This window comes from Bombyx mori, chromosome 22 (assembly GCF_030269925.1).
Source record: "Bombyx mori chromosome 22, ASM3026992v2".
In the NCBI taxonomy this organism is placed as follows: Eukaryota; Metazoa; Arthropoda; class Insecta; order Lepidoptera; family Bombycidae; genus Bombyx; species Bombyx mori.
Genome location: NC_085128.1, coordinates 13,007,514 through 13,026,616, shown reverse-complemented (window position 1 = coordinate 13,026,616; position 19,103 = coordinate 13,007,514). Strand labels below are relative to the sequence as shown.

General features: G+C 37.4%; 1 protein-coding gene across 3 annotated transcripts in view; it reads left to right on the top strand.

Moving 5' to 3' along the window:
• LOC101738845 (Golgi-associated PDZ and coiled-coil motif-containing protein) overlaps nt 1-19,103 on the top strand; it is a 60,114-nt gene that overhangs the window by 26,811 nt on the left and 14,200 nt on the right. For all 3 annotated transcript variants that reach the window (XM_062675019.1, XM_038018762.2, XM_038018763.2), the window contains exons 3-7: nt 15,334-15,388; nt 15,846-15,984; nt 17,213-17,318; nt 17,605-17,793; nt 18,893-19,018. In XM_062675019.1, the coding sequence (XP_062531003.1) occupies nt 15,334-15,388; nt 15,846-15,984; nt 17,213-17,318; nt 17,605-17,793; nt 18,893-19,018 (615 nt within the window). The remainder of the gene's footprint in view (nt 1-15,333; nt 15,389-15,845; nt 15,985-17,212; nt 17,319-17,604; nt 17,794-18,892; nt 19,019-19,103) is intronic.

The following is a 19,103-nucleotide window of genomic DNA, read 5'->3' as shown; positions in this document are numbered from 1 at the left end:
GAAGGCATGACGTTTGTTAATTTAAATTAATAACTGTTATAGCAGTTTTGCCATTCTTTCATCGTTTACATTAGGCAATGTGGCTACATTGATCCTTATTTGCAAATTAATTAAAAACTCGTTAGTTGGCACACAGTTATAAAGCGCACATACTTTAAGATAGGTCATAGTAAAAGTTGTAACAATCTTAAATTTTTAAACGAGCAATTCTTGTATATAAATATATATAATCTGAATCTCGGAAACGACTCCAACGATTTTCATAAAATTTAGTATACAGGGGATTTCGGGGGCGATAAATCGATCTAGCTACGATTTATTTTCAGAAAATGTTGTTTTATTTGTGTTTTCAATAATCAACATTATCGATAAACTTTATTTTTAGTTTTATTTAAAGTAAATAACAAATAATATAATATGAATATGTAATTCGTATTTAAATATAATTTCTAAAAAACACAATTTATCAAAAAAAAATACCGGTCATTCTCTAGTGCTTGTATTAAACGACAAATAAAAAATATATGACGATGTAGAACCTTGTTATATTCTTTCGGCCCTTTGCATCTTTACTCATACAAAAGTAGTTTGATTTCAACTTGGCCAGTATAAAGCATGAATGAACCGGCTCTGCGAGCTTCAAGTGATGCTATTATTGGCATGCGGCAATTAGCCAATGATGTTTGTTTTTTTTTTCGGTAAATTGAAAGTTCCATCTCTAGTAAACCACATTGTAAACGCATTTCCTCTTTCTGTTCTCCAAAGGCAATGTCATTGAAATTCTTGAAACTTAAAAAACAATGCGTGTTTTATTTCTTGCATTTCTATGAACAATGCGACTTATGTTAATTTCCCGACGCGGTCCAAGTGTGAAGCATTGTGAAAACTGCTTAGCTGTCCATACACTATTTCAAACAAAGTATCTGGTTTGATTCACTCACATGAAATAAGACTCCGACATACGAGTGCATTCTCAATAAATTGTGGATGTCATTTCGATATAACAATAACAAAGGTTATAATATCTACAATATCCTGTATCAGCGCATTTCTTGTAATCCAAAGCACACACAATCACTGTAATTAATTGAATTACAAGAAACAGTCATTTTTTTGTGACCGATTTAACAGGCGATTCATGTTCATTGTACCGTTTGATTCGAGGATTATTCTGCTTTCCAAAACATGACGGCACACGTCAATTGTTTGTTAAGTCGCGAAGCAATTTATCACTAGGGGTCTCGTGCCGTCATTTCCCTTCGTCGATTTAAATTAAAATTTATGGGACCGTCTTGATTCTATGGGATATTTGAAAATATTAAATCATACGGTAGATTCGAAGTCCATATTAAGGTATTAGGAATCATTTTCCGCAATAAAATATCATTCGCCGATTAACAATCTAAGCCCTAGAAAGTTCACGTGCTAGCTATCTTAGTCTAATAGTTGTCGTTAGGTTTTATATGCTCGGATTATAGCTGGGTATGTTCTTGAATTATACCTCGGTTGTAGTGCTCCGAGTGTCTAATTAGCTTTGAAATATTCATCGGGACGTATAAGGTGCATTTTCTAAGCCATTTTCAGAATAGAAAACATTGGCTGCGGTTTATGTTAAATCGAGCATCTTTTTTTTATTAAAGTTCACTGACTTTACACTTACAATCATTACACATACAATACAGGTTGTGTTCAATTAAAAAAAAAAACGATTTAGACCATGATATTGCCTACATATACCTTATGTTAGATAAAGTAATTATTTACAATGCCCATACAGTGATTGTAGTTTGGAATCAACGAATCAAACCTTTAACGGTTGACCATTTATATCAATTGTCAGTGATTTATCGATGTTATCGGTGTACACAGCTTTTTGTCCACGGCTATGTACAGTATACCAGTATTTTGTAGAGCGCGCATTCAGTTACACGAAAAACTTATTATAATTGCTGATCACGAGCCGAGGCCGAAGCCTCGTCTTGTCCGAAATGATGTGTGACTTTATCGCGTAAATCGATTGAATGACCGATTAATTGTTGAACGTTTTTACAATTCACGATTATTATCTTAGCATTACGATCGCCATTCAAATTGTTGTCTTAATTTTAAATTTCAATTTAAACGCGGGTTTAAAATATTTTTACCGAGTATTGTATTTTAATGACGTAGTCCTATATTTTAATTTTTATGATTGTAATAAAGCGTTATGCAGTATACTCGATTGAAATTACACTGCTTTATTGGTTCGCTTTCAAACAGACAATGTTTCTATGTTCGGTTAAAGATACCGACACTTTAAAAGGGGTGATGACTGATACTCGTGTATACAGAGTAGCAAGTTTATTATAATTAAGTGCTATTGGATTTATGCTTTAGAGTTAGTGTTATAGTACATGAAACTTAGTGGATAATAAATGAAAACAGCCACAGTTGCGATCTTCGACGGCTTAAGCTGGTCAAGGTCTAGTCTTGTGTGTCAACGCGTGTACATATGTGTACGAGGTGTGCAGAAGTTGACATTCGATCACGCCTGTAAACGGTACGGTTTTTAATATGATAATGCGACAGGTCCGCCTTTCTGTTGCTCGTGGGAATCGTTCACCGCAAGCCGCACGACAAACTTTAAAGGTTTAATTATAATCGTTTGGCTACCGACACACATGCGCCGCGACTGGTTCCAGCAACTCGACCCGCTGATTCTCGATCGGAGCAATAACTAAGCCCAGTTTCGATTTGAATGCATCGGTTTACGACTCCGTAGTAATTTACAGCGGCCGCTGCAAATCGCGACTTTTGAGAAGAAGTCAATAGTTTAACCTACTTGGAAATCTAGTAAAGCTTAGTGGTATCCGGTTTCTTAAATGAAAAGTTTTTCCTTGGAACGAGACGTACGAATGATCTGCGCGACCATTAATTTGATTCATTGCTAATAGTTGTGTAGTTTATCTGGAAATTTTTATTATGATGTGCTGTCTAGATTAGACACACGGTGGGATATAAACGTCAGCATTTAATAGCTTCCTTTAGGAAATTATCTCACTCGTAGGTTTTGTTAAGAAATACTCTTCAAAGCTATAAAGACTAACTAGTGTCAAATATCTGTAATTATCCTGTAATATTTATTAATAGATTTATTTTCGTTTCGAATCAACGGGATTAAAATGCGATTAATCAAAAGCAAACTTTTGCGTAAAAATTAAAAGTGTATATGTATGATTATAAAAAAATGGGGTTACCAATTAAACAATGATATACTTTCAGATTTTATGATTTGATGGCATTGGTTATAATAAAGGTGCTCCTTCGTAATTTAAGTGTTTTTTTCCGATGATTACGAATACAATATACAATAACGAAACAATACAGAAAAAGGTGAATCTTGAAATGTCAGTGGTTATGGTCGAACTTTGATTATTTGGCGCGAACACAAGAACTAGCAATAAACCTGATTGCAGTCTAGACTGTCTGGACAGATATTTAAATTACCACCGTGACACGAACAATAACATATCGAGGTGCAACGAGCGATGACATGTTTTAACAAACACACACAATTAGCATTTACGTCTCCGAGAAATTTATAATGACCATTTTATAGTCCGACATTGTGTCAGGCGTCGCGGCGTGAAAGAAAATCTATATATTAATACGTGAAGCAATAATTTTTATCCCTTTTTACGTAAATTGCGCGGACGGAGTAGTATGAAATTTTCCACACTTATAGGGAATATAGAGAAGAAGTGCACAATGCTATTTTTTTTTTAAAATAACGCTTAAAAGATACATTTAATCAATAAACAAAACATTACACCCAATACATACCATGTATTTGACGCACACACGCATGCATACTATTTATTGTCAAACTTTTGTTCTTGACGTCTGCTGTCAAATTGAAAATAGATTAAATATTGTTTGTCTTTGTTAATATTTTTATAGCGTAGCCCTGGCGAAATTTGTGATTATAGAAGTATAAAATACAATCATAATAGTGTACAAACATACAATTCCAATTAATTATAGTTGAATTTCGACTACTGCGGGACCTCTAGTAATGTTTAATTTGCGTAATGGTGACAGGGCATTTTGAGAGAGCGTGCTCCTAATAGTGGCTCAGCCCTAACTATTTGCCTAAAAACCTTGTTTTCCGTTTCAAAGGGTAGGTACACATCGTTTTAGTTTTTAATGCACACGATCCGACTTTCATCCGTGTCTCTAGGTGGGCAGCGGCGAAATTTGAATGTTAAATCCTTTAGCAAAGAAGTGCGGTGTGAACTATTGAGTGAGGCTATTTCAACTAACGTTAATTTTAGTCTTGGGTAAACTTGTGTGGGTCGAATGGGATTTAGCGTGACGTACGTGACTATTCAATAGACGAAGATAAAAACGAGGAGCATTAACATGCACGGTAGCCTTGCTTCGGTCGCTTATCTATGTTATGTTTTGTTGTTTGTGGTTTCTATTGTGTTTCCCTCATTCCGTTTTTGTTGTTAAGACATAAATAATTTTACATAAATAAATTACTAGCTCATGATTCTTTAAAAATATAATTATTGCAAACAAGTATTCGCTCTGTACATATTAGATAAGAATTTAAGCAATTAGTTAAAGAGAAAGATTTTGATGCTAGTTTTTGATGTGTTTACATTTGTATTCGTGTTAGAGCGGTTTGTAAGTCGCCACGGGCTTAAATCACCAGCCTACTTATTTTGACCGCGCGACAGTCTCTTCTTTTCTTGTTGGAAGGAAGTATGTAATCGTTATATAATACAATTGAGCCCTCGTCCTCATGTACCAAAGTGGCTGGGCGAAATTCACGTCGCGATATTTACGGGTTCCGATAGCCACATCTACACAAACTGGGCCATGAGCTGGTTCACTCATATACGCAACAAATAAAATAAAATTACCTATCTATATATGTATATAAAAATGAATTGCTGTTCGTTAGTCTCGCTAAAACACGAGAACGGCTGTACCGATTTGGCTAATTATGGTCTTGAATTATTTGTGGAAGTCCAGAGAAGGTTTAAAAGATAGATAAAGATGAAAATGCTCGGAATTAAATAAAAATATCAATTTTGTTTTTCCTTTGATGTCCTCCCCGTCGGATGGATTCCTTTTGTTTGTTTTAAGTTTATTTTATACAAAAGTTTAGATCTTTTACTTATCGATTGAGGCATAACGAAGTCTGCCGGGTCAGCTAGTATCAAATAAAAAGAAAAACAAGTAATCTTGTAATAAAATACGAAGTCACAAAATTGAGGTTTAGGCGGTGACGTCACAGTCGACATGGACGTCGCGTTGGCGACGGGATGACTTCCTGCGGTCCACTTTGTGGTTCGTTCGAGTGTGCCACTAGTCCCGGAGGTCGTGACCACAGAGTTCGCTTCAGACACACAAACCAGTTTCTTAGCCGCGGTTTCGATCTATGATGGACTCATTGAGCGTTATTGTTCTCACGATGTACTTAGCAATACACCGTGTAGTATTACTGTATTAATGAGATTTGAATTTTAAAATACTAAAATTACTAGTAAAAAGGTGAGGATAAGGCTGCACAGGGTGGTTCACAGCACAGATCTGTATTACGGATGCATTTAAAATTTTCAGAAAGGTGGAAAAAATATTGAACTAAAAATACATATTTGGAAATTGAAACTTGTATCTTTATCGTAATAAGTCGACAACAGGTCCGCCGAATTTCACAATTTTTATCACTATTAGACTTTTCTTTCAAAAACTTAATGCCAATACTTATACTCGATAGGTAAGTATTTTGTTAAATCCAAATCCTATTGTGGCCTCTTACTGTCACATAAATAGCTTCGTTCTTTGTACCTCTGGGTCGTCATTCTATTCGATTATATAAACCGTTAATCTATTTTCTCGATTCTGACATACGCTATAAATGAAGCTAGATTTGCTTATTCACATTGAAAAGCAGAAGGAATATTTCTGTGTAAACATTCAATAGTAACGAAGGGTTTTATAATTCAAGAAGGATTAGCTATAAACACTTGTGCGGTTTAATTTCGTCTATTTTATCTATATATTAATACGTGAAGCAAAAACTTTGTATCCCTTTTTACGAAAATTGCGCGGACGGAGGAGTATGAAATTTTCCACACTTATGGAGAATATAGAAAAGAAGTGCACAATGCTAATATTTTTTTTAAATAATGCATAAAAGATACATTAAATCAATAAAGAAAACATTACACACACTACATATCATATTGACGCACACACACATGCATACTATTTATTGCAAACTTTTGTTCTTGACGTCTGTTGTCAAATTGAGATTAGATTAAATATTGTTTGTCTTTGTTAATATTTTTTATAGTGTAGTCTTGGCGAAATTTGTGATTATAGAAGTATGAAATACAATCATAATAGTGTAGAAACTTACAATTCCAATTAATTAAATTCGAATTTCGACTACTGCGGGACCTCTAGTTCACAATAAAGTACAATGTTTCGGAAATTACGTTTTCGTAATAGTGATCGTAGTTAAAACCCAGTGCTAACTTTATTACCTACTGTAAACCTATTGTGCTTCAGTGTTAAATCTATTCAAATTTAAGTAGTCTTAGTAGAGCCCTTAGTAAAAAATATAAATCAGCTCAAAAACTACTGGTTTGACGGGTAAAATGTAATCAGTTTTTCAATACAACGTATTCTGTGGTGTCTTTCAACATTTTCATTTAAGCTATTTGTTGCTTAAGGATATAATAGTATTTTTAATCAAATTATTAGTCAATTACATTGTATTAATAAATGTTATTATTCTGTTTGAAATTTCCAATTTTGGGCTACGTTCCGAATTATGTCAGCTTTCCGGTCTTACAAGATTGTTACAATTTAACTAAATTAAACAATAACATTATACACATTTTGAAATCGAATGTTTATTTGAATACCTAAAATGCTACTAATAGCAGCCGACCCGATTTAACTTTGCCATAAAATTATTAGTATCTGTGAAAGACCTGTTTCAACACGTTTTTCGTTTTAAAAATGACCATAAACATTTGATATCTCATTGATAATTGACTAATAAATACAAGGCTGGCTCTTCCTACGGATTACGTACGAGTACTAGTGAATTCGTTGCGCACATGTAACCGATGTAAAAAATTATATCGACCCACTTTTACCTCGTAGGATGCCCCTTTGATTTGTCTTAATGACCCACAGAGAGCAATCTTAAACCGAAAATATTAATCATGTCGAGCTTTCGCAAATAGCTTGTTACGTTGTGATGTATTTCCAATGATCGATCGTGTCGATTGATCGTTTTGATATTTTAATAGTGATCAACGCATTAGCAGTTATTGGGTGCCTTTCCGGTCACGACAACAATGAAACATAAGTAATTGAACACCGGACACTCGCTGGAACGCTGACATTTGCGTGTTCCTCATTGGGATTGCAGTTCATGTGTCGCATCGGATCAGTTCTACGAAGCGTGCGTCGTGAAACTGTCGTAGACAACACGACGACAGGGAGTGGCGAATAGAGTGCGGGCCGGTCGCCTGCCTGCCAGGTGCAATCGCACCCGTAATACCTAACTTGCGGATCGTGCACATTTCTCACTTCACTATTAATAACACTCGTTTGATCGATCACGCAAATAGACTCAACATTCCAGGACGAATGAGATCACCGTATAGTTTTCATTAATTAAAATTTTGTACTCAAGCTTTGCTTTACATTCTCGTGTTGAATTCTATGCGATATATTAGTTTCATATTACCACTTGAGATCTGATTATCCTAAAAACTATTTACTGTTTAAGTTCATGTTAAAATTTGATGTCAGTACAAGTAAAAGGTGACAGTATTACCAATAATAAATGATTAAACAGCTTGGATTGGGTCCAACGGGGCCAGCAGCTGTCACCAGACATTACATCACTGATCATTTGTTAAATGCAACGAACAGCCATTGCCACTCACTCTGAATTTCTCACATAAGTCACATACTTCAAATACATGTTAACAATATCTATTTATTGATATACATATTTATATGAGAAGACGAGCTCGCGGACCAAACGATCTGCAATGATTATCATTGTGGTGTATATAAGCCTACAGGCTATAACCCTTTTATTGTAAGTCACCTACTTTTTACTGGTGGTAATGTGTTTCGGCTTGAAGGGTAGGGCAGCCGTTGTAACTTTACTGAGATCTTAGAACTTATATCTCAAGGTGGGTGGCACATTTACGTTGTAGATGTCTATGGGCTCCAGTAACCACTTAACACCAGGTGGGCTGTGAGCTCGTCCACCCATCTAAGCAATAAAAAAAAATAACTTGAAAACACAACAACGTTAACTGCGCCACCCAGCTTCAGTCAATAATTCGGAATTGTAATGTAATTACTGTTGTTCTATCCATTAAATGAAAACACATGACTTCTTCCGGCAACATGATGATACCTGTGCGGTTCGCGGTATGCCACACCGCCGCTTCATCGCGGTAGTCATCCCTCAACACATTTCTATTCTATAGCAATTTATTTATTAACGAAAACGACTCATTCAGAACTTTTGAACCCTGACACAATAGTAGCATTAGCACACAGGGCATCATGCTTATAGGCAGCACTGATTTCTAAAATTTTTCTAAAACTACCTACGAATTTTAGCAGATGTATTGCGTAAATGATCTCATTCGCGTATGTGGTGATCATTTTACTCAGTAGCAAAACATAAAAGCTAAGTGATTGAAACAAAACTCTAGATTAGTGATAAATGTGATATTTTCACAATATTTCCTCCGTAGGCCATTAATAAAAATGTACTTATTTTACCGTTGATTCAAAATAGCCGCGTTGACGTTCGCCCTAACTTAAATTGAATTTAACAAGTTATGTACTCACTGTAACAATTGACAAATTGTCAACAGCGCCCGTCTACGGACAGTTGACACAGTTTTTTTCCAATTAGATTAAACATATTTATTTTCATACGAAACGACTACGGACAACTTTCGAAATTTCTTTCGGCGTAAATATAAAAAGCGGGTAGTTGAAAGAATCTTATTAGGAAGAAAGGACAAATAAGCTGCGAGCGAACTCCCGCTGAGAACTCATCCTCTATTCATTCAGCTAGTTGGTAGATAACATCCGTTTCCTGGGTGGCGGTCCATTACCGACCGCACACTATAACCATTGTTTCACGTTCATTTGGACATCTTCTCATTCACAATTACTATCGATATATCCTATCTTTGATGAGAGTACAAAGGTAATCAGTTTTATGTAACTTTCTATTATCATTACGAATTCGAAGAATAAACAAAAAGTTGTTTTTCAATTGAGTTTCTTAGTCTTTTGATCCAATGAACAGAAGACCAGGGTTCCAGATACGATTCCCGGTTGTAGCCAGTACCTTTGTTATACACTTTTGGTACTCGAAACTATGGGTCTATTTTTTCTTGTTATATGCATGTTTCAGAAGCCTATGATAAAACCGGAGATCATCGTTATTTCGGGCTATTGAATTTGTAAATTTTAACATCAAAGTTTTAATGATACAACATTGATGTTCGTTGGTTGACAATTTCAATCTAATGGCTTTTATGTGATGTACAACTCAAATATTTCTTTCTCTGTGTATTGTTTCTTCACATTTAGTATATATTTTACTGGTGGTGGGACCTCTTATGAGTCCGCGCGGGTAGGTACCACCACCCGGCCTATTTCAGCCGTGAAGCAGTAATGCGTTTCGGTTTGAAGGGTGGGGCAGCCGTTGTAACTATACTGAGATCTTAGAACTTATATCTCAAGGTGGGTGGCGCATTTACGTTGTAGATGTCTATGGGCTCCAGTAACCAATTAACACCAGGTGGGCTGGGAGATCGTCCATCCACCTAAAAAAAAAAAAATTGTTTTTGTTTTCAAAACGTAGAGTTCGTTACCTAAATCGTTTGTGTATTGAATAGTTACGAGTGAAAAGCCGAGTACAGCTGCGTCGTATTCGTGATGAGAGTGCGTTCGTGATCCTACTGAATTTAAATGAAGAGTTGCACATTGTGGGACTATTCGTCAGACTGCGAACAAAACATGTAGGGCGCTTACTAATACACTCTAGATACAACGACCTTTTTATGCTTTGTTTTGTGTTCTCTAAAGAATACCAAATGCTAATTATGTGTGTACATCGTTTTTTATTTTAATAGTAAGAAATATAAGTCATGTAAGATGTACATAATAGATTAAATATTCAACGAAAATGTCATTAGTGATGTTGGTATAGTCAATAATTTGCGTTATGTGTGGTCCGTCATTTTGGATGGTCGCTTGAACATGGCTCCGTTTTAAACGGGTTAACTTGTACTGTTATTCAAATTAGAATCAGATTTCGTCACGGGCAAGTGTAAAATGATCGACACAGAATCATGGAGATTTATTATTATTATTAAGCTTATAATATTATCGGGTCCGCGTCCGTGTGCGGTGAACGCTGTATGAGGCGCGTGCGGTCGGCCAAATCGTTCTCGTATCTGAGATGCGCGCATTGATATCGAACAAGCGGTGAATCAATCTTCTGGCGGTTTGCTTTATCTTAGATCGGCGCCCGTCACGCCGTCACGAAAGAGAGAGAACTTTCGTCGATTATACCTTAAATTACTATACGACTTGCTGACTAAACGTACTAAAAATAAATTTACGAGTTCGCGCGTTTAACATTTACAATCACAACGTAATAACTGGAAACTTAATTAGGAATGAAATGAACGAGACACGTTTGCCGTCCGAATTTTCATTTGAAACACTTGAAGCTGCTGGCTCGTTTTATTGCCGCCCTAATGAGCTGTATACATTGTATCGCAATCAAACGTAACTGTTAATTTTATTGTATAATAATTTACGACATATCATATTATTGCATCGTATTAGCCTGTTATTCAGATAGGTTGTAATATTCACCAGTCAGAAACAACGCGAACGCCCACGCCACGTTTAGACGATAATGATCTTGGAATCGGCGTAGGTCTCATTATTTTGGTATTGCGTTCCTCGAGTCGAATTGTTAAACTATTGAAATACAGAATGTATTTGCACAAATCCTGCGTCACTGAACGCGAAACTGTATGCGTAATCATACGTGTCAACGATAATGGAGCGGACTCAGAAATTACGTGAACTGTGCATTCTTATGAACTACAGATAACGCGTCCTTACCGAAAAAGTTTGACAGAAAAAAAGAAAACATTTGTTTAATACGCTTTTATTAGAAAACTGTGCAGTATCATGTAGCCGGCTAATGTATGAAGATATGTGAACAACCTCTATTGATTCAATCAGATATGGGCATCGGTAGAAAGTTAATTTCAAGAGGAAATTCTTAACGTTACTCATCGACTTAAGTGTTTTAGATGATAAGTTTTGTAGGAGTACTGTAGCGTACTCACTTTTAAAAAAGAAACATGAAGAAAAACAATATAAAAATATAACATGGATTTATTTTGTAAACAAAGTTCATGAAAACACATAATCGTAAAAAACTTTTTTTTTTTCCTTCCAAACACGCTTAGTGATAATAGCTTTGTGTAACATCTAAATCGTCGACATGAAAACTCGAAGGAATTTCGATCTTAATCCCTGACTTGCCGTTAGATTTTATTATGAGAAAACAACGTGCATACAACAATCTGTATATAACAATATTTTGATTTATGTTCCAAAGTAGTTGATCTTTGTGTTTTATTGACCCGCGGAAGAGTTATGGTGGTTTAGTTTTAAAAGACATCCGTCACTAATTGGACCATTTATAACTAATTATTATTATAATGAGTGGCGATCAGTAATATTCACTTTTATTAGCGAGAACTCTTTGAGACATTATTTCAGGATGTCTAATTAATACCATGGCGAATGGAAATTAATCGTCATAATTCTCGAATTCTAGTTTCGTGCGTTAATATAATTTATAATTGAGACTCGCGTCTTGATGTTTCGTTGCGATCATTTTTCTTCGTTGTTTATTTCAATGATTTATTTGTCTCATAAGGTCTCGGATCCGTATTATATATAACGTTAATTGGTTTTATTTTAGTATGCGATCTATTTGTTGTTTTAATTATTTCGTAACAGTATTCGGGACGTTTCTACTTTGAGACTATTAAAATAGATTACTAGTTCAATCAAAGTTACCGTGTGACTAAATTAAATCCTAAAATAGGTTTTATTTTATTGCCCTTATAGGCAGACGAGCACACTGAGTGGTTACCGTCACCCTTGGACTTCAGTAATGCCAGGGGCAGAGCCAAGCCGCTGCCTACCGCTAAAAGGTGTAAGGGGATGATGATAATTATTATTTTTGGCTTCGAGTTTGTTGATTTGAATCGAAATAACAATATTTACGTTTGATACATTAAGAGCGTGCACGTAGCTGCCGTATGGTTCGCGTCTCGGCCTCTCGACGCGCCGCCGCCACATTCGCTCGCTACTGCATCGTGCACACTTCCGTCTTCCATGTTCGTTCCTATCAGTGTTGATTAATAACAAACGCGGCACCTGTTTCATTCGCTTGTTCTATTCACTGACAACACAACATAACGTTACGATTCTTTTTGTCAGGTGTTGACTTCGTTTATATCGTCATCAACGCTAATCGGTTACATAATCCCATGGACCTCACGTTTTTTTTTTGTTTTCCTACCTAAGCTGATAGCCTTGAGAGGCTATGTCAGTGTAACCATAACGTGTAGACGAGCTCTCGCGGCTCAAACCAGGAGGCGTTGCTAACACTGGCCCTAGCAAGAGCAGTGCTTCGTAGAATCTACCACCGAATCGGAAACGCGACCCACTTAGAAGATCTGCCAAGAAACTCGTGGGCCTTCACAATAATAACATCGTCAGTTGTTGAATACAAGTATTTTTTTTAAATGCATTATAATTTCACTACTTCTTGTATATGTTAACCTTTTATAAGTGGCTTACTGGAAGACAACTCATAAATAAAATAAAAAAGCCAAGCTCAACTTTGTACATACCATTTAGAATGTATAAATTTTCTAATTGTGTGTTTCTGTTTGCGATTGTGAATTGCTGTCGACTAATATTGTATATTTTATCACTTACTTCGCCTTGTCATAAATTACGTTACGTACATAACTGAGGTTTTCGAAATCCACGACCCGCATTTAAAACTACAGTTCCTAAATCAAGATTTTACGATGAAGTTCAGTCGGAGCTTTGTAGAGAAAGTCGCAATTATTTGTATGAACAACCAAACGTTTCGCTAGGACGATTACTTAATTATTAATATTGTTTCATGTTTGAAATTTATACGACCCCTTTTTGAATTGAAGATGTGTTGCATCTTCTCAAAACGGTTTTTTACAAAAACGAATTTGTCTGAAATATTAATGAAGATCTCGATATGGACACGACGACATGAACGAACTTTAATAAACTTTTGAATACGTTATTAGTTGCGTTAATTCAACGCATTTTATTAGAACTCATCATGTCGGATCCTCCCGATCCACTAACGGTGGATGGTGGTGCTTTTAGGTACCTCAAGCACTGGTGGTAGATTCTGCGAAGCACTGCTCTTGTTAGGGTTAGTATTAGCAACGTCGTCAGGCTTGAGCCCCGTGAGCTCGCCTACTCATCCGGAGAATCTGGTATAACACCTCGAGGTAACTAGAATAGGTAGAAAAAAAATTAGAACTTCAACACACAATAATCAATTTGTTGTATTATACTTTTGAAATTAATAGTAATAATAAAAAGAAGACAAGACCAGTAAGTGCTTACGTTAAAAGTTTTAATAAATAACGATACTTAAAGAGTCGAACGGATACCTCAGCGTCTAGACATTTTTCCATGAACGCCCATCACAATGTATTTGCATCGAATGATACGTTGGTGATTTAAAATAATATGAGTTGTCTACATAAGGCCATAGTCGTTATGGCTGACGACGCTCATAACAATTACCTACCATCGGCCTTTTATTACTTTACATGAATTTTTACTCGTGATTTTATAGCAATTTCACTAACGACATTGGTATCCTGCATCCCGGGAATGACGAATCAATATTTTGTGACCAGAAAAAATGGACAGTCCATTATTTGAGAATTATTAATTTCGGCCTTTTTGCTTCTAAATTCTGTGGCAACAAATCTTAATGGACAACTTTAATAGCTTCCTAGAATACTGTTTATCAAACGTCTTCCGTAAGAATATTCAAATCAGAATATCAACATTTTAAATAAATTAAAAGTACTTTTATGACATTCGCTTAGAATTGACCATTTAAGATACATATTAATATGTAGTTTCGCAATCCCTTAATTTATCATTATATTCTGTTAAGTTTCTACCGGAATATAAGAAAATATTTCTACGTAATTGAAATTTCCTTCTTGGATTTATTAAATACGTCAAGACTATAGTTTTAAAACTAGAAAATCCTGATTGTATGTGTACATAATAATAATATGTAGATATATCTTAATACCACGTTACATTCATTCAACCACGATTCTTAAAATGAATGATGTTAGTGTTATCGGTAAGATGAAATATTATGAGTCAACAAGGGTGAACGTGTAAATTCCGGTTCGGGCACGTGCTCTAAATGGATTTATGTCCCCTCGTACAATTTACGTCAATATCGACCACCATAACGTGTCTCCTTTAATTCGGATTTACGCAGCCTTTGATTTCGGGTCCGAGATTAAATTCCATTGTGAGGCTGAATCACAACGGCGCGACATTCGACACCGCTTATTGTTGATATACGACACCGTGCATCTGTTGCGGAGATTTCACCGTTAGCGATAGTGATCGTGTACGTGGATCAGGACGCAGGAGGCACGTACCTCGTTTTCTTTTTTTTTATGATTGAAGGATTAATGGTGGCCCGGAGGCCTTTCCAGTTTCACCAGCACAAGTGGGCGAGCAAAAGCTCAGCCAAGAGGGGTGGGATTTGCTAACAGCTTCCCGAACGCCTCCGAAGGAGACCTAACTGCTCAAGAGCAGCTGCTTCGCGAATGAATCTACTATCGGGTCGGAATCGCGACCCGCTGAGAAGATCCGGCGAGAAACTCAGCGAGCTGATTCATGGGTTAGGTTGCATGTCGAACTCTTTGTCCAGTTCGACGAGTACGGTTGCCGGGGTACCTAAGCCTGCTCCTAGTGTTAGAGTTGAAGGCGTTTAATACAAAGGTTATTGGATCTGATGACCTCGTTTTCTTCAGCTGTTCTAAGCAATATCAACCTGCCTTAGTACCTCATTAGGTCTTCAAATTGTATTAGCGTAAAACAACCTCGGAATAACAACTTTTTTATCATTCGCAGGCGGAGCTGGTCGATATGAGGGCGGAGCTGGTGCAGGCTAGAGCGGCATCGGCTGGTGAGTTCTCGTGTTTATCAGATCTCGTACAATACAAATATGTATGTACAAGCCCGTATTGAATAAGGCACGACCCACGCAAAAGTACTGTTAATGCCTTATAGAGGACAATGGTACATTTGAAATTTTGCTAACATTATGCTAATATTAGTTTAGGTTATATTTATGAATAACATATTGTTGTGATGTTTACGTGTTCAGTTCAGTGACATTTTTTTTTTTAAATCTTCTAAAGTTTCTTAATGAGGCCGCAATTAATATTTTAGTGATTTTTTTCTAAGGTTTAAGTGAGGATAATAATCTCTGATGTTTTTGAGTTGGTGCAGTATAATAAGTGATAGGTTCTCGCAGGCTATTTATTACGTGAGAAATAATAAACTTTCAAAATTAGGTTGCGTATTGAAACGTTCATCCCAGTTGATCTGATTTAAAGCTCCTTTTTCTTTTCTTTTTTCAGGGTGTCTAGAATCTGGCGATACTGCCGGAAATGTTTTAGACGCAGCACGCGCTCGGTCGGAAGCTGCGCAACTTGCGAGAGAAAATGCGGCTCTGCGTGAAACCGTACTCGGATTACATTCGGAACTATTTGGCGCCAGGCGAGTGTTCAATTATAATTTTATGTGACTCCTAGTTAGTTTGCTAAATCTCTAGGTGTTTCAGTATAATCTTATGTCCCACTTAGATTTAAAGCATAGCCGGAATCTCTAAGACCGTACCATACCACAACGTGACGATCGTTGCATGCCTTAAAGCTGTGGCTCCCAAATTTATTTTGTCCACTGCCCACTTTGAGAATAAATTATTTTTTAGCGCCCCCATTTTTCAGTTACTTATAAACCACAATAGCGAGAGCTCAGTCGGTGCCTAAGACTGACTGTAGATGAAATTAGAAATCGCCTCCCAAGCCTCTATACAACGCCCCCTTTTTTTTCTAAATCTCTTACCGCCCGTGAAAACCTCAATTGTATTAGAATAATAATAATTGGGAACAAATCACACACACGATCATTCGGCCTCAGTTTAGAACTCGTGTGTTATGGGCACCAGAAACTGACAAATATACTTATATACGTTTAAACTCGTACGTTTAAACGCATACTCATACGCATACATACATACATATATATATTAGTAAACACACAGACAAAGAAAATCAAACCTGTCCATCACATAATGTTAGCCCGAAGTGGTAATCGAACCCACGATCCTTGGCGCAACAGTTAGGGGCGCTAATTACTGCACCACCGAGTCAGAATAAAGACTTCAGATAGTGACGTTCCGCCTCACGGCCGATATGAACTAGATGCTGCCAACAACACGTGCTTCGGTCTTCCCCTTCTGGGGAGCCCGGAGCGGGTGAGTGTCATAAACAAGTGCCGCGGCTCCTCCTCTGGTTTGTAGAGGTGGGGCCGCGGCACAGGGCTGCTGGCGGGCCCCGGTTTCCTGCTGACTGTTGTCCCTGATGTATATAGTAGTCAGTAGTTATTTGTAGTTAGGCTTAGTTAGTTAGTAAGGAAGAAAAAAAATCAAACAGATGACAACAGTTGGCGTTGGGTTGCATCCTCCTCGGCCTCCATCCTGCCGCTGACTCGAGCCCAGCATCGTATTATGTATAAGTATATATGTCGATGTGGAGTGCGCCGAACGCGCATGCGAACCCCCCCCCCCCCCTCCTCTCAGTCCTTCCTGCATCATTTCACCCCTGCCCTACGTAGCAGGGAGCTTCTGCCCGGGCAGTGCCTCCGTAGGGGGTACGACGACCCCTCTTTTGCTTGCAACAGGTGCAATATGCAATATTTTAATAATTGATAAATACAATTTCAGATTAGCTACAAAATACCTCGATAAAGAACTCGCCGGCAGAATACAACAGTTGCAGTTATTAGGCAGAGATATGCGAGCGGAAGTCAGGGATTCGCTTTGGGCGCAGGTATGTACCAAGTTTATTTTATTTACTCTCCTTGTCGGTTCTAGTGGGATTTCGTACTTGATTTTATTAAACTAGCTTAAGAACTAGACATTACGGTATTCTAAATATAGTTGAGAATCTGATGACAATAAAATATTTTGTAAATGTTGAAAGCGTATTGACAATGAAGCTCGTAATCATGTCCTCTGTTTATTGTTTGCAATTTGACCATATGTGAATTAGTATAAAAATCAAGTAATAAATATTCAGACTGCTAGTTCTGTTATAACAGTATGATCTCCAACAGGTGGAGGCTGAAATCTTACTACAGAGACACAAGACCCTGGTCCGCGTGTGTCGCGGCGTGTCCCCCCGGCCGGCGCGTCCCCCCGCTCCCCCCGCCTCCCCTCCTGCCGCGCCGCCCGCCCCCCGCGCGCGCCCCCGCACCGTGCGGGTGCGACGCTCGCCGCATCTAGGACTGGGCATCTCCGTCACTGTACGTACAGACAACATCTCTTTTAGTACAATTAATATTACTAGTGGTCGAAATTTCAAAATACCATAATTTAAATTATAAGTTTGAACATTATTATAGTTCTGTTGTCTCATTTCTATAACCATCATTGTTCTATAAACAAAGATTTAGCCAAGGGTACATTCTCAATTTGACCACAGATTGATAAACAATAAACAAGAGAGTATAAATGCTTGTGTGAGTGTGCAAATACATGGTAATGTGTGTAATGTTTTTTTATTGATTTAATGTATTTTATATGCATACCTAACTAAAACAAAATTAGGATTCTGCACTACTTCACTATATTCTCTATAAGTGTGGAAAGTTTCACACTTCTCCGTCCGCGCAATTTTCGTAAAAAGGGGTACAACCTTTTTGCTTCACGTATTAATATCAAGATTTTGTCAGATTAAGTAATAAATACCCTGTTTAATGTACCTTTCAGTGCTTAAACCCAAATGTAATTTGTATAACTATGTAATTATGAAACGTCATCGCTTACTGTGAACCTCATGACAAGTCTCAAAGTCTCACAACGAACTCTTGGTATGTCTGAGCCAACTAATCGAGAACGATGGCAAAAGTAACTGACAATAAGACATCTCAAACCGGAAAGTGAAGTAGCAGTGGTAGCTATGCGAATCCCGCAGGCGGGTACCAATTTATCTAATGAAATACGCACTTACTTAACAAGTGTTCACGATTGACTTCCACGGTGAAGGAATAACAGCGTGTAATAAAAATCAAACCTGCAAAATTATTGGTGGTAGGACCTCTTGTGAGTTCGCGCGGGAAGGTACCACCACCCTACTTATTTCAGCCGTGAAGCAGTAATGCGTTTCGGTTTGAAAGGTGGGGTAGCCGTTGTAACTATACTGAGAGCTTAGTACTCATATCTCAAGGTGGGTGGCGGTATTGACATTATATAAAGGTTTATGGGCTCCAGTAATCACTTAACACCAGGTGGGCTGTGAGCTCGTCCACCCATGAATTAAAAATTATTTAAAACTGTTTTTACGTTTCTGTAAAAAACGTAAAACTGCTTTAAAATAATTTAAATGGCTCTGTTTGATATCAGGGCGGACGAGAACACGGGGTCCCGATACTGATCTCCGAGCTGGAGGCTGGGGGGCCGGCCGCGCTCACCGGGGAGCTCTACGTCGGAGACGCCATACTCGCCATCAACGACGTCGACCTCACTCAGGTACATAGCGAGCTGTGGTCTGCACTCTGCAGTCACATCGCTGCGCCTCTTACCGGACATAATATAGAAGCATAATTATAGTTAA